Raw genomic sequence first — 23772 nt, 5'->3', positions numbered from 1 at the left:
GGAAAAGCTCCCTTTGTATAGGCTAGATGTGTCCATAGGGCTAAATATTGTCCTTTTGCTTTAGTTAGGCTTATCATATGCGTCATTTTCAATCGCTTTTCATAACATACACGTTAAACGGATTCAACGGTTCCGTTTATCGGATCCTATAAGAGACTATGGGTGACTGATGCTACTGTTAGGCATCGGTCACAGCTGTTGTTTAACGTATACGATGGAGCTCTCCCCAGTGTATTCGCTAAACGTAGGTAGAAAATGAGATGTGAGCAGGGCCTAACACATGCAGATCTCCACGCTCATGTAGTGAATGTTGAAAATAAAGGGGAATAAAAGGTCACCGTGAAAATCAACCAGGGGGCGACCAGACGTGTGTCTAAAATAGTTCAGCGAACCCGACTGCGTATGGGGCTCCGAAGCAGACGCATGGTCACTGATCCTATGTAACAAAGGTGCGTCAGGAAATAAAGGCTTCAATTTGCACGGCAGTATCGGAATTGGATCACCGATGATTGACAAAGGGTTGTCTTCTCCGATGAGTCACGTTTTCTGCTTCATCGCACGGATGGACGTTGGCGCGTCAGGTGAGAAATATCAGAGAACAAACACCCGGCAACCATTGCTGGAAGAACACAAGCCGGTGGCGGCAGCGTTACGGTCTGGGGAATGTTTTCATGGCATTCTCTGTGACCCTCACCCATGTGGAAGTCAGTCTAAGCTGATTTGGGTATGAATCCATCGTTGCAGACCACGTCCCCCCATACATGCTGATTGTCTTCCCTGGGACAGATGGAATCTTCCAGCAAGACAACACGACATGTCACACGGCTAGAAATGTCCGGCAGTGGTTGGAAGAGCTTGACCAAGACTTCCAAGTACTTCCCCGGCCTCCTAATTCACCAGACTTGAACCCAATTGAGCATCTGTTGGACCTCCATCGTCGTCTTCGCTCTATAGATCCTCCCCCCACGCACCCTCCAGCAAATGTGGGGTGCACTGCAGTCAGCAAAGCGCCAGATACCTGAGACCACCGACCAGCACCTTATTGAGTCACTCCCCTGCCCGTCTAGCTGCTGTCAGTGCTGCACACGGCGGTTACTCTGGATATTAGCTGGTGGTCATAATAATGGGACTCCACTGTGTATAGGCACCCAAGTGCTACCAGTGTGTGATATATGCCGCCAGCACTTCCACTCCAGGACCAGATACCACTATGGCCGCCATTTATCTATTTTGCATTTCAGTTTGGGGATTCAGCAGCAATACAGGCAGGGGGGCATTCCGTGTCCCATCAGCGTTTCAGCCTGGTTCATACAGATCCTGAGGCCGAGCACCGGCAGGGTCGTGTATGCGATGCAGCACTCAACGTCAACAGTGCTGCATCGCCTACGATGTCCTGACACTGCCCGACATCCGTACGTTGTATGAGCCGCGTCGCGCTGAGGGAACCCGGAGGGGAGAAGAGGAGCGGTGGGGTAAGGATTTTTTTCTTTTTTGTGTCAAGTTAGGGGTAACCCGATCAGGAGGATAAGGTACAGTGTCCAGCACGGGCCTCTTAACTTACTACACCCCGCAGAGTGAAATCTACGCCAGCTAGTCGTAGATTTCCTCTCTAATTTACACCAGTTTTGTGGTTTCAGGTTTTTTTTGGTTTTTAGCAACTGATCTGTGGTAAACGGACAGCACATGGATGATGTTCGTGTACTGTTTTTTTTTTTTTTCCCACACACCCATACACTTCAATGGGTGAGTGCTTCTCAATAACAGACCCGAATAAGACATGCTGTGAGTTTATTGCAATGGACACATTCTCTGTTAAAAAAACAAAACGGATGTGTGAATAGCCACATTGACTTTTACGGGTCAATGAATGTGCTGTCCAATGTTAGAGCAGACAGCACAGAGTGTGAATAAGGCCTTATATTCTGTGACGGGGACTGAGCTGCAGTAACTGGCACAATCTCTCGTACGGATGAGTTCATGTGCCAGTGTAAACAATGAAGACGTGGCGCTCGCTCAATATCCTAAGGATAATCCATCAATAGTCAATTCCTTTCTAGGGCCCTGTTCACACAGCAGAATTCTAGCGGCAAAATTATGCATCCTATTCATTTCAATGGGAGTCTAACGCTTCTTCCCGCTAGTTTTTCAGCTAGCGGGAAAAAAAATAGTCATGCTCGATCTTTGGGCAGATTCCGCCCAAACCTTCCGTTTAAGTAAATGGGAGGAGGAATCTTCCTTCTGTTGCCAGGAAAAGTTCAGTTGCGGATTTTTCGGTGGGACCCACCACACAAAATCCGCTGTGTGAACTGACCCTAATGGAGCACTAGTCCCACGTTACTAGCAGCGCCAGCCATCCCTGTCTTCCTGTTCCATTGGTGGCCTCATAATAAGAATTACAGTATGGCTGCTGTATTTGTCCTGTGTGTGGGCTGGAAAATCTTAGGGTATGTTCACACGAGGGCGTCCGTTACGGCTGAAATTACGGCGATGTTTCAGCCTGAAAACATCCCCGTAATTTCAGCCGTAACGGCATGTGCAGGCGCTTGAACGCCGCGTCCATTACGGGCGTAATTAGCGCTGCTATTCATTGGAGTCAATGAATAACGGCTCCAATTACGGCCAAAGAAGTGACAGGTCACTTCTTCTACGCGGGCGTCTATTTACGCGCCGTCATTTGACAGCGGCGCGTATATTACGCCTCGTGTGAACAGACAAACGTCTGCCCATTGCTTTCAATGGGCAGATGTTTGTCAGCGCTATTGAGGCGCTATTTTCAGACGTAATTCGGGGCAAAAACGCCCGAATTACGTCCGTAAATAGGCCATGTGAACATACCCTTACTGTGAAGAAGCCTTCACCTCCCTGTCGAAAACAAGAACTGGCAATCTAAATCTTCATGTGGCAGCAGCTGAGCGGACCAGGGGCTGTTTACTCTACTGCAGCCCAATTACAGCAGCGATTTATTCACATTTTATTATTAGCTGTATACATTAACAAAGGAAAAACTCTTCTCTATTCCCAGTCCATCATGCCCTCGATGCTCCTCAGAAGTGACATCAGGTTATTTGTACTGGACAAGGAGTCCGAGATTTCCAGGTTTATGTCACTATTGTGTAGAGAAGAAGCTCCGGTGCTGTAACTTAAGTCGTGAAGAAGACGCATTGCTACAGGGGTCACCTACAATAAAGAAAAGGACAATGAGATTTATTGGAAAACTGATATATTATAGGACGGAGAAACCATTCAGGTCGATGTGATGTTATTGTTTTTTTACCTAACTGGAGAAAACGTAGGTTTGTCCATTTCTCCTTAAATCTATCTATCTATCTATCTATCTATCTATCTATCTATCTATCTATCTATCTATCTATCTATCTATCTATCTATCTATCTATCTATCTATCTATGATCTATCTATCTATCTATCTATCTATCTATCTATCTATCTATCTATCTATCTTATCTCTCTCTCTATCTATCTAATATCTATCTCATATCTATCTATCTATCTATCTATCTATCTATCTATCTATCTATCTATCTATCTATCTATCTCATATCTATCTATCTATCTATCTATCTACTCTATCTACTCTATCTATCTATCTATCTATCTCATATCTATCATCTCCTATCTATCTATCTATCTATCTATCTATCTATCTATCTATCTATCTAATCATATCATATATATCTATCTATCTATCTATCTCATATCTATCTATCTAATCTATCTATCTATCTATCTCATATCTATCTATCTATCTATCTATCTATCTATCTATCTATCTATCTATCATCTCCTATCTATCTATCTATCTATCTATCTATCTATCTATCTATCTATCTATCTACTCTATCTACTCTATCTATCTATCTCATATCTATCATCATCTATCTATCTATCTATCTATCTATCTCATATCTATCTATCTATCTATCTACTCTATCTACTCTATCTATCTATCTATCTATCTATCTATCTCATATCTATCATCTCCTATCTATCTATCTATCTATCTATCTATCTATCTATCTATCTATCTATCTATCTATCTATCTATCTATCTAATCATATCATATCATATCTATCTATCTATCTCATATCTATCTATCTAATCATATCAATCTATCTAATCATATCTATCTATCTAATCATATCTATCTATCTATCTATCTATCTATCTATCTATCTCATATCTATCTATCTATCTCATATCTATCTATCTATCTCATATCTATCTATCTATCTCATATCTATCTCATATCTATCTATCTATCTATCTATCTATCTATCTATCTATCTATCTATCTATCTATCTATCTATCTATCTATCTATCTATCTATCATCTCCTATCTATCTATCTATCTATCTATCTATCTATCTATCTATCTATCTATCTATCTATCTATCTATCTATCTATCTATCTATCTTTATCTCTGCAGTCGGGTTAAACAGTGTCTGTACTTTCATGTCCATGGCCACCATTTAATGCTAGATTTTCCATTCACCTGCACCATGATGCATTTCTTCTTCCAGGGCTTGTCATCCGGCCATTGTTCCCCAATACAAATCCAGGTAGAATATTCTGGAGATTCTTTCCTCCGTTGTTCCACAAAGTCAATTAATTCTGGGCCAAGGAAAGAATAGAAATGATAAGATGTAAAGTATCGCTGCTGCCTCATCTACTGCATGTCTAACATAATCTAGAGACGTACATGGCAGTGATTCTCTCAAGACGCAGAAGATTATTATAGCCCAGCTGGATATTACCAGACATGACCATTCCCAAAGCTGAACTTTACAACATTAACTGGTAAATAACATAGAAAAGAGGAGGTCCATGTTTTTAAAGGAGGAGACCACCCTTTACATTGCTTGTTAAACCCCTCTAGCCACCCCTTAAAGAGGCTCTGTCACCACATTATAAGTGGCCTATCTTGTACATAATGTGATCGGCGCTGTAATGTAGGTGACAGGAGTGTTTTTTATTTAGAAAAACAATAAATTTTGACCAAGTTATTACCTATTTTAGATTTATGCTAATGAGTTTCTTAATGCCCAACTGGGCGTGTTTTTACTTTTTGACCATGTGGGCGTTGTGGAGAGAAGTGAGAAGTGACGCTGACCAATCAGTGACCAATCAGCGTCATACACTTCTCTGCATTCTTGTACTCAGACATCGTGATCTTACGAGATGATGACGTGCTGTCACTTACTCACACATTAACGTTACTGAAGTGTCTTGAGAGTGAATAGACATCACTACCAGCCAGGACGCGATGTCTATTCACAATCCCAACACTTCGGTAATGTTTGTGTGGGAATTAATGACAGCAAGCGTGATCTCACGAGATCAAGCTGTATACATGATCTCGCGAGATCACGCTTGCTGTCATTAACTCCCACGCAAACGTTACCGAAGAAAAACAGTTGGGCATTAAGAAAGTCATTAGCATAAATCTAAAATAGGTCATAACTCCGTCAAAATTTATAGTTTTTCTAAATAAAAAACACGGCTGTTACCTACATTACAGCGCCGATCACATTATGTAGAAGATAGGCCACTTATAATGTGGTGACATAGCCTCTTTAAGGCCTAGTTCACACGGAGTATTTTGCAGGCAGAAAAAATTTGCCTCATAATTCCTTCAGGAACTTTGAGGTAGATTTTGACCAGCCTGCTCTTCCTTGCAAAGCGGGCAAAAAACTGTGAAAAACGCTTTTTCTGCTACCCGTTGATTTCATTGGGAGGTCAGAGGCAGAACTACGGCAAGAAAAGACACGCCGTTTTTTTCCCACGAGCAGGAGAAAGAACATCTCTGCCTCCCAATGAAATAAATGGGAGGCGGTTTCGGACGTTTTTGGTGCTGATTACGACACGGTTTTGGCGTCAAATAATTCAGTGTGAACTGGGCCTAAAGTTTCGAGGGTCATCCTGCCAGCTCTGTTATCCCCATATCCTTCATGTCTCCTCTTCATGACCCCATAAAATAACTAGACCCCAAACACTCACCAGCGACCCCCCTTTAATATAGGACCCCACTACCCACTGTGAAAAAAAAATCCATTTTCACTATAATGGTGCTGCAGTTTGTGCAATGGGACAGCTTTGGCCACTGCTCCCTGACGCGCTCCTGGTGAGTAGGTCCGTACTCCACCTTTCCTTTGCTCACTTTTGGCACCGGGACGTTTTAAAGCCAACATTCCGGTTATGCTTTTCTGCTCCCTTCATGCTTCTACTTCAAAGGATTTGCTGTCCCGCACCCCCATTCAACAGGAAGTCCTCGAAAATGCCTTTATTTTTTGTGTGCATTGCATGCTAGCCATTGGCCTGAATAAACCAGTAGATATCACTTGTTTTACTAGAAAGCAGTGGTGGCCAGGGGCATAGCTAGAGGGGGTGCAGAAGTAGCAGTCGCACCATGTCCCTGGTGCATTGGGATCCAGGAGCTTCATCTTAGGCCAGGATCACACACGTAGTTTTGTGGGAGTTTTTGGCTCAGGTTTTCTTTAGCCAAACTCAGGAGTGGACACAAAGGAAAGGAGATCCATCAGTCTTTTCTTTATACTTTTTCTTCCTTTTGGATCCACTTCTGGCTTTGGCTCCAAAAACTGGGCCAAAAACTCCATCAAAACTGAGATCCTGGCTTTACGTCTCTGCTGGTGGAATATATTGATATTCCCCACCTGCACTTTTTTTCTCCATTGCCAGAGATGGCTGCGGGGACCACCTGCTGTTCTTTTCTAGGCTGCTGTCCCTAATCATACAGATAATTCTGTTGATATTACTTTTTTTTTCCTAGAATTTTCTTAAGTTAAGGCCATTTACATGGGCCAATTATCAGGCAAACGAGCGTTCATATGAATGCTCGTTCCCGATCATTTCCCTGTTTAAACAGGGCAACGATCAACCGATGAACGAGCAAATGATCGGTCGATCGGCTGATTGTATCTTTTATGCTGCAAGAAATATTCTCGTTGTCGGCAGCACCTCGCTGTGTAAATTGGGAGATGTGCAGCCGACATGATAGAAATGTACGGGGATGAGTGAGCGTAGTAACCAGTGCTCGTCCCCACACTAGCTCCCTGTGAAAGGACCAAACGAGTGCCGATCAACGAGCTGTCTTGTTGATCGACGCTCGTTTACACGGCCCATGTATGAGGACCCTTCCCCTCAATACCAGATCAAAGCTGCACAATAAGAATGGATTACCGGTAATAAAATTCTGGATGCTGTACAGGACTGAGTACTCCGCTTTGTCTATCATATTAGGTATTTTTGTTTTTGGTGTATTTGTCATACTCCAATAACTTCGACATTGGCCGAATCTCTTAGCACAGATCACGCCTTCTCGCACTTCCACAAGAGTTCCTTCTCTCAGCTTTGTCAGAAGTAAGTTGACGGCTTCAACCAACAATGTATCGGAGACGACTGTTTCAGGCTGCGGCAGATAAACACGGTCTAAGTAGTCGCCTTGAACCGGCTGTTTTTCAGCAGTGATATAGAATCCATGTGGGTTTGTCACCATTGTGGTTTGAACCAAGGTTCCCCGGTAATAAATTTCGACTTTAAAATCTGTAACTGTAGTAAAAAGAGGAACAAAAGGTTTTACAATACTTTGATTAATGTAAGCAAATAATTAATTTACATGATAATGTGAAATGTGAGGGTCTCTTCACATACAGCATTTTTAAGGCTATGGTCACAGGCTTAGCAAAAAACTTCTGAAAATACAGAGCTGTTTTCAAGGAGCTGTTTTTTAAGCAACTTGCGTTTTTCGCTGCGTTTTTTAAGGCCGTTTTTGGAGCTGTTTTTCTATAGAGTCAATAAAAAATGGCTCCAAAAAGGGCTCAAGAAGTGACATGCATTTCTTTTTGCGGGCGTTCTTTTTACGCAGCTGTTTTTCAAAACGGCCAGGTAAAAAAAACGCCCCGTCGGAACAGAAGGTCGTATTTCCATTTGAAATCAATGGGCAGATGTTTGGAGGCATTCTGCCTCCGATTTTTCAGCCGTTTTTCGTGCATTTACGACACAAAAAACGGCCGAAAATAGGCCATGTGAACATACCCTAAGGCCCCATGCACACGAACGTGTTTTTGCGTCCGCAATTCCCCCGCAAATCCACGGGAGAATTGCGGACCCATTCATTTCTATGGGCCCATACACACTATCCGTGTTTTCACGGGTCTCCGCATGTCCGCAAATCCGTGCCGCAGAAACTCAGGACATGTCTTATTACGGACCGCAAATTCGATGCGGACATGCCAATAGAAGTCAATGGGCCCGTGGAAATTGCGGATACACCTCCATGTGTCAACCGCAGTTTGCGGATTTGCGGAAGTGTTGCTAGGCGACGACCGGGAATGAGTTCTGTCGTCATCCTGTTTTACCTAGGCTTTTTTTTTTATCCGCATTTTGCGGATTACATACGGATGAACTGCGGAGGACATTTCACAGAACACGGTCCTGGAATTTGCGGACCAGAAAAACACTACGGTCGTGTGCATGAGGCCTAAGAGGAACGCCATGTTATTTATGCTGTTTTTCCTGGCATTGTTTTTGTTGAATTTTTTATTTTTTTTGCTAAAATCACTGTGCCAGATATTAGCTGGAAGACAATTAAGGAAAAATGAAACTCACTTCAAACAGTTTGACTTTTTTGGTGCCATTTTTTTTCTCCTGCATTTTTTGGGGCATGATTTTTTTTGAATCGCAGAAAGGGGTTGGTTTGGCGTTTTCAGCCAGCTAGTGAGGTTTTACCTTGATTGTCTTCTTTTTTTTAACTAATTCAAAATACGCAAGTGTACATGTGTTTTGCGTTTATAGCGTTTGTGGCATTATTTCACAATAAGGCTCTGTTCACATCTGCGTTCGTTATTCCATTGTTCTGCTCCATCAGAGCAGCAGAACAAGGGAATAACCGGAAGCGCCGCTTCCGTTGCACCACGGACACCACCTGCGGCCGACAGAACCTATTGACTAAAATGGATTCCGTTGGTTTTCTGTTGGGGTGTCTGTGGTTTTACTGGAAACAATAGCGCAGCATGCGGCAGTATTTTTTCCAGTATTTTTAGGCGGAATCTGAGTTGGAGGTCCCTAACGGAGCCTCCAACGCAGATGTGAACTAGGCCTAAATCGTGTGTTGCAAAGAGGAATCTTTGAATGACATAAACTTTGAATCACATGATTTACAATGTGAAAACAAATCAGGTACTAAAACACACTTATAAAAAGTGGGTAGAGCCGTGCGGAAAGAGGCGGGCCCATCCTGCGTCCCGACAAATTTACTATACTTTACTCCAGAAACTGACAAAATAAATTAGGCGCATTTTATACCAGCGTGTTTTAGACTAAGACTTGAAACGCCAGTTTTATTAAATTTCCCCCATTATCTTTATCAATTTGAGGCATCGTCATCACTGACGAAGTAGGTGGAGATTGACTACATGGTATTCTATCAAATGATTAAAATGGTGAAAGAAGCAGGAGAGGAGTGTGCTGACTTTGCAGGAGGCAGTGACCTGTTTACTCATGTGATTATGTTAGTGAGAACATAGACTGTGAGTCATGATGTAGATAGGGACAGAACAGCCTGGGATTAATCAGTTTAATGATTAATTAATTAATGCTCAAAGCAGCGGGAGATGAGTGTGGTGACCTTGTGAGGGGCAGTGACTTGTTCACCTAACCTTAGGACAGAGCTTCGTGTGGCAGTGACAATATAATTAGTATACATGAGTTTTAAAATCCGATGAAATTCTTTTAATATGGTACTGTATTAAACTGTCCGAAATTTTGCCAAGCCTTATTTTTTTCTTCCAATTATTATGTTGAGATTCTTACCAAGTGAATTGTAGCTGAAATGTTTAAGAATATTGTGCTGGAAGTTCTCCTTGTCTTGAACCGGTTGGAACTGAACTTGTTCTGCAAAAAAATAAATAATTAATAAAATTCCAATCAAATGTGAACATGGCAGATTAATACTAAGGAGTCTAGGAAAGTTGGGGGACAATCATTGTGGGTGCTGTAAAGCTGCCATATTGGTCATCACCCAACTTTCCTAGAAAAAGCTACATTCAGTTTTTTGTAATGTACAAAAATTGTATCCACGTTGTAAGGCTGGATTCACACGATTCATGCGTGCGCAAAAACCACTTACCAGCTCCGTGTGGCAGCAGCATAGGATGCGCGGCTGCGTGCTTTTCGTGCAGCCGCCATCATTATGACACTCCATTTGGATGTTTGTAAACAGAAAAGCACGTGGTGCTTTTCTGTTTACATTCATCCTTTTGACAGCTGGTGCGCGAATCACGCTTGTCCCATGGAAGTGCTTCCGTGCGGCATGCGTGGTTTTAACGCACCCATTGACTTCAATGTGTGCGTGATTCGCGCAAAACGCCGAAAGAACGGACATGTCGTGACTTTTTTTCAGCGGACTCACGCTGAGTAAAAATCACGCACATGTCCGCACGGCCCCATAGACTAATATAGGTCCGTGCGACGCGCGTGAAAATCACGCGCGTTGCACGGACGTAATTCCCGCTCGTCTGAATGAAGCCTAATAATAATGATCTCTATGCACTGACTTCCTAGCAAGATCCTGGCAATGCGGCCGAAAAATTGGAAGCAGAACGCCTCCAAATGTCTGCCCACTGATTTCAATGGGAAATACAGCATTCTGTTCCGACGGGGTGTATTTTTACGCGGCCGTTTTGAAAAACGGCCGCGTAAAAAAACGCCCGTGAAAAAGAAGTGCATGTCACTTGTTGAGCCGTTTTTCATTGACTCTATAGAAAAACAGCTCCAAAAACGGCTGTGAAAAACGCGAGTTGCTAAAAAAAACGGCTGAAAATCAGGAGCTGTTTTCCCTTGAAAACAGCTCCGTATTTTCAGACGTTTTTTAGTAAGCGTGTGAACATAGCCTTAGACTCTGAACCTTGTAAGACGATATAGCTATGTTATGCCAAGTTCAGGCGTAATGGAAGAAATCTGTGGCGAAATCCACGGCGATTACGCAACAAAATTTCAAAACCCAATCCACTGTTACTGCCGATTCAACATCGCAAATACGCAGCAAATCTGCTATGTCTGAACTTGGCCTTAGGGTCAATGTTGATAGCTGTGTCTTCATGGAGCGGAGCTAGAAAGCAGGACCTACCATCTTGCACTCCAGCTGCTGCATATGGTGGAATATCACTATAAACAGCACAAGCGCCTTCCTGTAAAAACGGGGCGGCGGCAGCGGCACCACCTAAATCTTCTGGTGGTAATGTAACGTTATTGAAGACGGTTTGTTCAGCAAATAATGCTTTATTGACATTCATTTCTTCCATAATGCCTCGAAAATCCTCATGAGGAAGATACAACTCTGAAAAGATATATAAAGACAGGAGCGGTAATTTACGTAACTTACAAATCTCTAAGAAAATGGTATTATTCGTATGACTGAAGTTTTTTAAGCATGAAAATGGAAAAGCCCCTGTATGCTACGAGAAGAACAATTTTCCTATGGAAAAAATTCATCGCGGGATATCTCTATCTCTATGATTTCAGAAGAAGTCTTTATGTTAATACATGAAACCAGTGGCGTAGCTATAGGGGTCGCAGCGGTCGCAGTTGCGACCGGGCCCCTAAGCCTGAGGGGCCCACGGGCCCCCCTCGCCACACTTAGTGTCCGTATCATTGCTTCTTAGATAAAAATCGATCTTTACACAGCGCATGAGCAGTAGCTTGTGTGTATCAGCGTGTGTACTCCCCCTCCCTTCTTGTGCTCTGAGGCACTGGATTGAAGGAGACAGGGGAGGAGGAGCCTAGATACACACGCTGCCGCACGCTGTGTAAGGAAAAAGCTCATGTCTCATCCCTGCTCGTTCCCCCACATCTATGTGAGTTCTGGACAGGCATCACTTGTAATTACATTGTCTCTCTTTAGTGTTTTTCCCTATACTGTTTGATCTTTGCTGTCTCTCTCTCTGTTCTTTCCATCCTGCAAATAGAGGACAGAACGGGAGGATTCAGCAGTGAGAGCAGCGCAGACAGGACACTGATAACAGGTTACTGAGGGTCATAATTCATCACAGGACAGCTCAGCCTCCAGTTATCGGGAAGACACTGATAAGGGGGCTAGAGGTTACTGTGGGTCATGATTGCACATTACTGGAGGTCTGGAGCTGTGCTGTAATGTGAAGCACACAGCTCTGCTATGCCAGTGTCCATTAGGAAACTATAAAAAATAAAGAGGCTGCTCCTAAAGGTTTATAAAGTTTTTTTTTTTGCCAGAATCATAAATTATCACCTATCCTTAGTGATCATTTTGTTTTCGCTCGGACACCCACCAATCATGAGAACTGGGGCTCCAAACCCCCCCATTCCTCCTCACTGTAAGCAGGACATTGAATGGAGCAGTGATCGTGCATGCACTCTACATTGCTCCATTCAAAGTCTATTTACGTCATTGTCATAGACCGTGAATGGTGCGGCGGGCGTATGCTCAACAGCCGCTCCATTCAAGCTCCTCTTTACTGCAGGGGTGCAGTGAGGAGGCTCAGAGGGTTTGGGACCCCTGGTCTCTCGATCGCCTCCAGCAATAAGAGAATGATCAAATATACTGTGGGGGGCAAAAAAGTTGGTATTGTGGCTGTATAAGGCACAAAGGAGGGTATTACTGTGGGGCACAAAAAAGGCATTCTGATTTTGTGGTGGGGGCACTATTACTTTGTAGGGAACAAAAGGGGGCACTAGTACAGTTTGGGGCACAAATGGGGCCACTATTAAGGTGGAGAGGGCACTAAGAGGGCTATTGGGGCTAACAGCATAATTTGTAGTTTGTGTGAAGAGACAAGTGGTGGCTGGAAGAAGTCATGCCGGTCTGGCATGGATAGAGTAGAAAAGGGAAATCGGGATACAACTGTAGTGTATTAATTTTTCACTGTGTAGAGCTGGTATATGACCTTTATTTGGTGACTTCATTATTTAGGTATACGATCATACATAGAACTGCGCCACTGTAAGCCTGCCGTGTTATAAAAGTTGTTTTATTCGTCTCTGATGTATATATTTTTGTTTTGAGGGGTTACTTTAGAGACCCAGTAATGCAGCTGAAAGTTAGAGAGAAGATGCGTAGGGGGGCCCAAACTCAAAGTTTGCACCTGGGCCCATGAGCCTTTAGCTACGCCCCTGCATGAAACGTAAATACGTAATCCCCTGAAACTAAAATCCTAACGTACCAGAAATCGGTTATAAGTCAAGTTTTACCTTCTTCATCTTGGTAAAGATTCAGGAGCTCCAGTTCTTCAAAGAGGTTTTTCTGCTATGGACGATAATAGGATAATAATGTATATAACATGACACTCTTAAAGGGTAACGATACTTTAAAAAAGTTTTGAAATGCCGATCAGAAAGGAAGCAGCAAAACGCACTCGTGAGCGCTTCCGCTTCTTTGTTTTAGTGATCGGCGGTGGTCTCAGTGCTCGGACCCCCACCAATCAAAACTGACGTGTCACTATGACATTTCAAAAGTTTTTGAAAAGTTTAGTTACCCTTTAAACAACATTTTACAAGTTATGTATTCTACATTAAATAGTTGAGTAACTTTCTAAATACACTACGATGTTGCTAACAATTTAGCGGAGCTCCTATAATGCAGGGCGACAGTCAGTTCTATTACATTAGTATCTGATAGCGATGAGAAAATTTTCCAAAATTCGTTTCAGGGTTCTATTCAGTCCGAATAAATTCACTGGGAATCGCAGGTGCCCCAAATGCCCTGAAAACTCATGTCGGATTCTTTTACGACTGTGTATAAAATACAAGCCCTTTATATATAACGTTAATAGATTTATGGTACATACTCATAAACTATGTTTAGAAGTTCTGCCCTGTTTTATTTCATCTTAAAGCGCCGCCCTCTGGCTATGCAGGTCTCCTACCGGGGCAGGGCCCTCGTTCTAGACTCAAAAATGATCCTTGATGGAGGGGAACGTGACGAGACCCGTCCATTAGTGTCTTCTATTGTAATACAATGTGCCTGCAAGTGCAGATGAACACTAGAGCAGGCGCAGTGCATTAGGAGTCGCTGATGAATAGGGTCGCGTCCCATGCCCTTCCATCAGCAGCCATATTTGGGACGAGAGCAGAGGGTCTGTCCCGGGAGTAGACCTAAATAACCAGGGGGCGGGGCTTCGAGGCGAAATAAAACGGGGCAGAACTTCTAAACACGGTATATTAGTAAGTGCCATATATCCCCCTTATCCACTGTTCAAAAACATTATATATAAAGTAGACAACCCCTTTAAAAGCCAGCATTAGTAACATCATCTACCTATACCCCTCCTGATTGGCTGTGCAGGAGGGAGGGATAACCACAGTGCATTTTCCTGCAAGGCATTATAGAAAAGTTGACTTGAGGTCATGTGATAGTTTTTCTAGTGTGTAAAATGTTGGCCGGCGCTTGCCATGGGCCGCCATTTTGTTGCAATTCCTGCGTTGCAAATCCCTAAAGGTTTTGTGTTCTGCTGAATCGGAAACTTTTGGATACTTTGGACTAATTTGATGTGTGTAGAATCGATTTACTTATCTATTTACCACTCTGTGAAGTCCACTGGAGTAAGGCGCACGGCTTTTATTAATTTTGTCGCATTTTAGGCTGCCCATGCACCACAAATTAAGATTTCGCTATAATTGATGCCAATATATTGTGTAAATTATAGCAAATTCGTCAGTTCGCTGGCGGTCATCCCTGTGGGTTCTAGCTTGGATACGCTGCATACTTTATTGCATCGTATCCAACCCATGTGGAAATACAATTAAAGTACAGCTATGATCAGTTGCTGAAGCTTAGCTGCATTGTCTGATAGGAGTCTGAAGTAGTCTGGAGTCTCATCAGGAATTCAGGCGGCTGCTCTGCCACTCTATGCTTTACACTGCAGCTCTGCTTGTTTACGTTGGCTGCTCCGTATTATAAGCACGAGCTCAGAAGGAAGTCAGTGCTGTATTTCATTACAAAGACATTATAATTATATAATAAATGTAACTAAACCACCAGTGTGGAAAAAGATGATGATCATGTAACTGCACTGAGGGATCATTGAAGACACTTTAAAAAATATAAACTCACCATTGTTGTGCCCACTTCTTGGTTGTCGGAGGAGACTGGGTGTGAAGTTGGGTTCGCAGTAGCGCTGTTAAAGTGTTCAACAGGAATGGTTCCCTGCGCTGGAACTTAAAGAGACAAGGGATTGGTCTCTTTCAATAGGAATATGTGAAAGTTAGAGAAACACTTCTTACAAATAGTACTACAAGGCTTTCTCGATAAGACCACTAGAGGGCATCGTACTATTGATGTTTTTGGTAATATACGAACTTTTGTGGACTAGAATTACTATAATTTTGACCAGAGATTAACAATTTGATTCGCCAGTTTTGGCATTCCACTGATTTGCATCTCAAAAAAATACAATGGTCGAATCTAACCTATTATTCTTATTAAAAAAAAATTCTTAAAGTGTAGCTAAACGTTTGACAAACTTCTGACATGTCATAGAGACATGTCATAAGTTTGGATTGGTGGGGGTCCGAGCACTGAGACCCCCACCAATCGCTAGAACGAAGCAGCTGAAGTGCTCTGTTCGGCTTTTTACGGAAATAAATGTATAGTGTATGGACTCAATAGAAAGTCTATGAGCCCGTACTCCGATACATCGGTTTTCCGGAAAAAGCCGAATAGACACGAAGCGGCTGAGCGCTCACACGAGATCTTCAGCTGCTTCGTTCTAGCGATTGGTGGGGGTCTCCGTGCTCGGACCCCCACCAATCCAAACTTTTGACATGTCACTATGAAATGTCAGAAGTTTGTCAAACGTTTAGCTACACTTTAAATCATGCAATTTATAAAATAATCATTTTAAGAGAACTATGACCGACCTATTTCAATAAGGACATCAGTGTGATGCCCTAATAGAGTTATAATTACACCCACTAAACAGCCCCCCAAAGTGCCAAATAAGAGAGCTGAAAATAAATCACTTCCTGGTTCTACAAATGATTTTGTATATCACATGATCCCTCTTAGCCAGTCAGCAGCTCTGAAAAAGATTCTGTGACTTCTGTTTCTGAGCTGCTGTGAAATGTATGTCACATGATTATTTTTACTGCTATTGACTGGCTCAGTGGGATCATGTGATACACCAGGTGACCCCACAGAACCAGGAAGTGCTTTCTTTTTAGTACCCTTGCTTGGCACTTTGGGGGGCTGTTTAGGGGATTCAATAACATTTACTAGCATAATGCTATTAGGATATTACACCGATGTTATAATTTAATGACATCTGTGAAGATTACAGGTTCTCAATAAGTTGTTGGATACCCCTTTAACTGTGCGAAAATTTTTTTGTCAGGTATATGTTATTAAATATTAGGCCTTATTCACACGAACGGTGAAATCAGTCGTGTGACGGACATTTTTTTTTAATGGCCGTCACCCGTCACACGGCGTCATAAAAATCAATATACTTCTATGGGGCTATTCGCATGGCCGTTGTTTTAACAGACCGTGTGAACGGCCTGTGAAAAAATAGGACATGTCCTATTATTGCCCATTTTCACGGATCCATCAATAGACTCAAGTCTATGAGGAATTTGTGAAAACGCATCCAGTACTATGTTTCACGGCCGTTTTGACACATGTTCGTGTGAATAAAGCACTAAAAAGGGGATTTTTGACATTAGCTGATGACAATTTAATGTTTTGTTATTACAGAACCATAATGTAGTCAATCACACCAATAACTAACTGATGCAATATAATACTGACTGATGTAATGTTAAACTGATCAATGTAATATAATACTGACAAGCAAAATATAATATTGACTACCATAATATTTAAGGGGTTATCCAGATTTTTTAAATTGATGGCCTATCCTTAGGATAGTCCATCAATATTAGATTGGTGAGGGTTCGATTCTCATTCTCATCACCGCCGATCAGCTGTTTGAAGGGGCACACGCCGTTACATTTGTAGAGGCTGTATAAGGTATTGCACCACTGTCCCTTGCACAGCCGCTACACATGTAATAGCGCGTGCAAAGTACGAGTGAGCAGGAAACCATGTAAACAATGCTGTATCGCTCGTACGTGTGCTGTGTCCCCTTAAAACAGGTGATCGGCGGGGTGCCAAAGAATAGGACCCCCACCATTCTAATATGGATCAAATTGGGCCCTTCTTACGGTGTCTAGTTTTGCCATCCAGAATAGAAGGGCCTGGTGTTTTTCTCCCTCCACACCCTCTCTTAACTCTTGGCACCATTCACCAGCTAACAATGCAGTTCCTCTAGAGAGTCCTCCAAAGCAAAAGGGATGGGACCAACCAGAACTAGGCTCCCTCTCTCAAAGTGCCCCCTCATATATATACACTATAGTTAGAATTATTTTGTAACTTTTAATAAACTTATTGCTAAAAAATAAGCTTACTGGTGATCTCATATATTTTGTGGGGATTCACAGAATCTGAGCCATGATCTAGTTTCATACGGATGCCTTCCTTCCGAATTAAAGCAGAGCGAAAATTCCTTTTCCAACGTGCTGGATCGGGTTTTTCCGTCAAGGGATCATAACAACCGCTGGCTATGGCCCAGGCCTGTGGAGACAATGAGATTTGGTTATAATTTACCACAATACCTATTTTCTTTCACAATACTATGGATCCATAATCTATGGTTTATTGGCTACTGTTAGTTCTGCCCACTGCACATAAAATAATGTCAAATGTCACTTTTTGGCAGCTGGAGAATGGCTTTTCTTTGGCTCCTTTTAATTTAAAGGTCCACCTTCCCTCAGATCTTGTTGTTTAAATAAGTCCTACCATAAAAATGTAAATTGTGAAAAATTGTACAATACTGAATGGTGGTATTATTTAGGCATATGTCCTATGGGACTATGCACTGTATAGTGCTATTGCTTTGCACTGTATGGTGTTAATACTTAGGCAAGTAGAGAACTGGGCACTGTATCGTGGTATTATTTAGGCAGAGTGTGGGACTAGGCACTGTATAGTGCTATTGCTTGGCACCGTATGGTGGTATTATTTAGGCAAGCAGAGAACTGGGCAATGTATCGTGGTATTATTTAGGCACAGTAGGGGACTGGGCACTGTATGGTGTTATTATTTAGGCACAGTAGAGGACTGGGTACTGTATCATATTATTTAGGAACAGTAGGTGACTGGGCACTGTATGGTGGTATTAATTAGGCAGAGTCAAGGACTGGGGACTGTATGGTAGTATTATTTAGGCCCTGTTTTGGACTAAGCACTGTATTGTAATGTTTTTTGGCACTGTATAATATAGGCACAGTATGGGACTATTACTCTCCATTTTCCTCCTTCAAAAAACACTGCCCCCCACCTTTTATTCAGGGTTCTCAACGTCTGTTGACAACCAATATGGCCACCATAACAGCTTCTTCTGTTTTCTTAGACTCCAGATGAAAAATCTGCCTGTTAAATCACCAGCCAGATATTTTCCTTGCAGCGGCCATAACTTATGCAAAGGACCCCCCCCCCCCTCTATGATGTCCATATGCTATAATAGGAGACATGGACAGGGGTTGTCTTGACGAAAAAAAATCCCTTTACCAGAGGTCCAGCGTAAACGACTTTCAGGATAAATCAACAATAATAGTAAAAATTTGTTTTTACCTCAAAAATTTTAAAATCATCTAAAGACAGGTCCTGCCTAAGCCCATGCTTCCAAGGCACCCGGAATTGAGTATGTTCTCTGTTTACCCATTCCAGCCCTGGGTATAAGTTGCTGTTAATTTGACTGATGAGCCATGGGATAATACGAGGCTTTTGGGAGCTCATGTTTGGAGCCTGTGGTGAGTAGGAGACTGAAATACAAAGCAATGGTGTTACAATTGTATGGTAAAGTCTAACAGTAACATGAAATTACTTTATCTCCATAGTTGTTTCTAGCAACTTTTTTTAGTGTCATCGGAGATACACTTTTACCCTAGAGTAGCGAATAAAATCCATTGATTTGGATTTCCTTTAGGGACAACCCTTTCTTACCATTTTCAGCTGTGTCGGCAAGCACTGGTTTGTGTGGAAATTCTAATGCTGGTTCCTGTTCCATGGTTTAAAAAGGGTATTCCCGGAGTCGACAATTCTCACTTATCCACCAGCTCAACGCTGGGACCCCCGCCAATCACAAGAACGGAGGTCCCAAACCCGTGTTGACACTAACTTCGCCTACCGCAGTAAGGAAAAGCTTAAATAGAGCCGCTCTTTTTAATGTCCTCCTCACTGCGGTCAAGCAGTGAGGAGAAAAAAGGGGTTAGGGACCCCTGTTAACGTGATTAATTGGGCGTCCATGCCATAGGGCCCCCAGCGATCATACAAATATCACTTATCCTGTGCAGACGGGATCATTTTTTATTCTTATACAACCCCTTTAAGGATGGTTTCACGCAGCAGTTTTAGCTTCTGAATTATGACCACGTCACCCAGACCACCCCCACGGTCCTACTAGATCAAACTTAGATGATCACTAAACCCTAGGGTGATCCAAGTTTGGTTCAGTAGAACCAGAGGAGGTCTGACATAATATGAAGGCTTAAAGGGGTTTTATATGGCAGAGTAAGAAAAAGAAAACTGTCCGACAGGTCTAGCGAGTTGGGCAAAATTTAAATACACAGGATTACAATAAATTCTATGGTGCGGGCCCTCGGACCTCCGTTTTATCTCCTGCTGCAAAGTTATGAGCAGAATTCACTAAACAAGTTATATAGAAAAATGATTTTGCAAAATCCAGAACACTTTCTTTATAATTGGAGGTAAACTTTAACTTTAATGTACACCTTTAAAATCGTTTTGTTTGTTTTTTTAAATAAAAATGTGTATCAGTGTGATTGGTGCTTTCAAAATACTTTTTATGAAAAATTATTTTAACTTTTTGAGATACAGCTGCTCTGTATCCTGTACACAAAGCAGGTGTATCTAGCGCTGAAACCTGAATCTCTCAGGTCCGTGGGACTGACGGATTCAGTGAAAGCAGGTCCTGCGTGTCTCTGACACACAGGACCCACCTGTTATCTATCACACGAGCCTGCATGTCAGAGACACGCAGGACCCGCTGTCACTGAACCCGTCAGTCTCACTGACCTGACGGATTCAGGTCTCAGCGCTCGATACAGCTGCTCTGTATACAGGATAGAAAGCAGCTGTATCTCATAAAGTAAAAATAATTTTTAATAAAAAAGTATTTTGAAAGTTGCACCAAGATCATACGATAAGTACATCGCAACCTATTTTACACTTCATTTTCTTTGATTTTCTTCTTTTTTTGCGTTCTAAATATAAAAATAGCCTTGTGATATCACGTAAAATTGTGATTGCATAATATTACATGCAATTCTAAAAGAACTTTACAATTTTTGAGCTTTTTGCGTAGCATACAACTTCATTTTACCTTATAAGAAAACAACATATATGATATAACGTGTTAGTGCAATATTTATCCCGATGAAGCCCTGGTCAATCTCACGAGATCATAATACAGTTGCATTTTAGTGTCTGTATTGCAGCTGCAACACCTGGACCCCCAACCTGGGGTTCTACTGAACAGGACAGAACTCTATCATAATCTACGTCCTGTTCCTTAGAACCACAAGGGGTCTAGGTGTTATGGACGATTTTCAAACCCAAAATGTGAAAATTGTCCTAAGGGTCACACTTATGTTTTTGTGTTTTACATATTAAATCACATTTGACGTTCACATTTTTCGATCCATCAACGGATCCTATTCAGTTGCTATTCTAGAAGGTCCAAATGGAAAATTTTGCACAAACATACACTAAAATATATACAGTATTTTTTTTTTTTAAATTTGAACATTTATTAATAGTCCCATTGGTGTCAGGCAATAAGAAGGTAGAAAAATTATGCTAAAAATTGTATATACGATGGCCACATGATATATATATATATATATTCCTACTATCCCCATGTATATGTAGGCTTAGTCTCAGTTCTGGGGGTACGAGCAGCGTAGGGACCCACCCTATAGCGGTTGCCTTGTCGTGGCAGGTAGGCTCACACAATTTGATCAAAAGAACCTCAACATTGTAAGTAGATTCAGCAGCAATGCATATTCATTTATTTATAGTGTTTAGGTGGCATTAGTGTTTGCAGAGTTCTGTTGCCATTTTTGGATATTATATATATATATATATATATATATATATATATATATATATATATATATATATATATATAGATCTATATATATAGATATATATATAGATATGTATATAGATATTTATATATAATGTCTGCGAGAAGATGGACTGTACTGACCTAATATATTGCAGCTATCAAGATCTTCAAGCTCTCACCATCCATCGCAGTCTGTATAGGTTTCAAGTAATCTGGAAAGTGTAAAGCTTTTATATGAGCCTAAGTTTCATTTTCCAGACTTCTGCATTATTTCCGGCTCTACCCTCTTTTGTTACTAAGCAGGATCTTTGTACCTCTAGGTGGCGCTAAAGACATTTTCTTTTATAACTTACATAGTTACATAGTACGGTCGAAGATATACACATGTCCCTCAAGTTCAACCAAGGGATGTTGCATAACTTTTATAACTTGAAAATGTTCTTTATATGGTTCTCAGAAGGCTAAAAGTTTTTCCGCCTTACCAGAAAATGAGTACAAATTTTCAGGAATAAAAGTACAAATCCTGCATTTATTGACATACTATAAGGACAGTTTCAGATGGGCATTTAACTGTCTGTATAATGGAGATAATATCCAGACCCTCGTGTTTGTACTGAACCGAAGTTAGATCATTATATGATTCTAGCTCTACGAACATTTTCTATAATTACCATATTTTTCGGAGTATAAGATGTACTTTCTAGCAAAACAAAATTAATCTTACTAAAAAGTGTGAATCGAATTTCGGGGATCCAGGCAGCGCCATACCCCTTGATTGTTTCCTTATTGATCAGGCATAGGTGCGCAGTCTGCACTGTCCCTGCCTCGGACTGATCTGTGTTATAAGTGCAGGGCAGGAAGGGAAACTAAATGGGATGAGCACATGGCGTTCAACTTCCTGTCCACATTGTTCTATCACGGTAGGACCCATTGCTGGGAGATGAGTAAACTACCCACCATGCATCAGGGAATAAAATAGGATATCCTTTACTACCCTAGATCACCAAGGAAGGGAGCGTTAAGCCTTCTATTACCCTGACTGCCAGGAAAGCAAGCGTAACTCCCTCTATTAACCTAGACCACGAGAGAAGCGGGAAACATTCTCTCCACTATCTTAAGCCTAAGAGATTTAAAGGGGTTGTCCAGGAAAAAAAAGAATCTAAAAAATGTCCCCCAGCCTTGATTTGCCTTCCCTAATACCCCCTATTAAACTTCTAACCAGTTTCTGTTTGATTTCCATCGTCACTGCTGCTTTTTCTGTTTGTTTACATCCCTTACTGGCTGTTTCCTGTCTTGTAACCCACCATACCCATGATCCCCAGCTGCATCTGAGGAGACAGTTGCAGCCTCCCCCTTCCTCCAAAGCACCTCAGCTATTTGCATACTGCCACGCCCCTCTATGGTCACATGGTCCTTCCCTGCTCTAATTACAGATTACAGGCAGACTCTCCCTCCCTGCACACTGTCTGAGGCCGGATTACACCAGCGTGTGCCTTTTGCTTGCGCAAAAAACACGTCGTTTTGTGCGCGCAAAAGGTCCATAACAGCTCCGTGTGTCAGCAGCGTATGATGCGTGGCTGTGTGATTTTCGCGCAGCCGCTATCATTATAACACTCCGTTTATATGTTTGTAAACAGAAAAGCACGTGGTGCTTTTCTGTTTTCATTCATACTTTTTACTGCTGTTGCGCGAATCACGCGCGTACCACGGAAGTGCTTCCGTGTGCTGCGATTGATTTTCACGCACCCATTGACTTCAATGGGTGCGTGATGCGCGAACAACACACAAATATCGGACATGTCGTGAGTTTTACGCAGCGGACACACGCTGCATGAAACTCACAGACAGTCTGCACGGCCCCATAGACTAATATAGGTCCGTGCGAGGCGCGTGAAAATCACCCGCGTTGCACGGACGTATTACACGTTCGTCTGAATAAGCCCTTACACAGTAATAATCATCATTATCCTTTGTGCCTCCATCTATCCCTGATCAAAGTACAGGCACCCATCTCCCTCCCCCGCCCCTTCCACAGCCTGATAAATGTCAGGGTATGTTCACAGGCAAAGACGTCTCAAAATACGGAGCCGTTTTCAAGAGAAAACAGCTCCTGATTTTCAGAAGTTTTTTTGTGCAAATCGCGATTTTCGCTGCGTTTTTTACGCCCGTTTTTGGAGCTTTTTTCACTACAGTCTATGGAAAACGGCTCCAAAAGCGGTAGTTTTTTTATGTGTAAAAAAACACATCAAAAAACGCTCCTTCGGAACAGAACGCCGTTTTCCCATTGAAATCAATGGGCAGATGTTTGAAGGCGTTCTGCTTCAGATTTTTCAGTCGTTTTTCGGGAGTTTACGCCTGAAAAACGGACGAAAATAGGCCGTGTGAACATGCCCTAAGTCTGCCCACTCCACCTAAGTCAGACATCTCGGTACACACAATCCAGTCAGCACATTTACCTCACCTGCTGCTGGATCTGTTCCAATAGATCCTGTATTAGGCCCTGTTCACACTGAGTTTTTTTGCTGGCAGAAAATTCTGCATCAAGATTCTGTC

General features: G+C 42.1%; 1 protein-coding gene across 3 annotated transcripts; it reads right to left on the bottom strand.

The window, feature by feature from the left end:
• Nucleotides 1–2947: 2947 nt before the first annotated feature.
• LOC142661549 (interferon regulatory factor 3-like) lies at nt 2948–22537 on the bottom strand. 3 transcript variants are annotated; one of them, XM_075838966.1, is made up of 11 exons: nt 22439–22537; nt 21361–21431; nt 18702–18892; nt 17477–17642; nt 15123–15226; nt 13262–13316; nt 11166–11375; nt 9851–9931; nt 7220–7588; nt 4515–4633; nt 2948–3177 (listed from the first exon to the last, which is right to left on the bottom strand). In XM_075838966.1, the coding sequence occupies exons 3-11, from the start codon at nt 18864–18866 to the stop codon at nt 3013–3015; spliced, it is 1434 nt and encodes a 477-aa protein (XP_075695081.1). In that variant the 5' UTR covers nt 18867–18892; nt 21361–21431; nt 22439–22537; the 3' UTR covers nt 2948–3012. The 3 variants fall into 3 exon arrangements, with proteins under 3 accessions (XP_075695081.1, XP_075695083.1, XP_075695082.1); XM_075838968.1 differs by having other exon boundaries at nt 13262–13313; XM_075838967.1 differs by lacking the exon at nt 22439–22537 and adding an exon at nt 21944–22410.
• Nucleotides 22538–23772: the final 1235 nt, after the last annotated feature.

The sequence above is a fragment of the Rhinoderma darwinii genome, chromosome 10, assembly GCF_050947455.1.
Source record: "Rhinoderma darwinii isolate aRhiDar2 chromosome 10, aRhiDar2.hap1, whole genome shotgun sequence".
Lineage (NCBI taxonomy): Eukaryota > Metazoa > Chordata > Amphibia > Anura > Rhinodermatidae > Rhinoderma > Rhinoderma darwinii.
The sequence above is the reverse complement of the archived record's forward strand: the minus strand, read 5'-3'. Positions and strand labels throughout refer to the sequence as shown.

Bases quoted from the DNA above. Each gene is read 5' to 3' on its own strand.
- LOC142661549 (XM_075838966.1), bottom strand. From the start codon at position 18,866: ATGAGCTCCCAAAAGCCTCGTATTATCCCATGGCTCATCAGTCAAATT. The intron at 9,932-11,165 runs GTAGGTCCTGCT...ATTTTTTTGCAG, and splicing joins AGCAGCTGGAGTGCAAGATG to AACAAGTTCAGTTCCAACCG. The intron at 3,178-4,514 runs GTGAATGGAAAA...TCTTTATTGTAG, and splicing joins AGAAATGCATCATGGTGCAG to GTGACCCCTGTAGCAATGCG.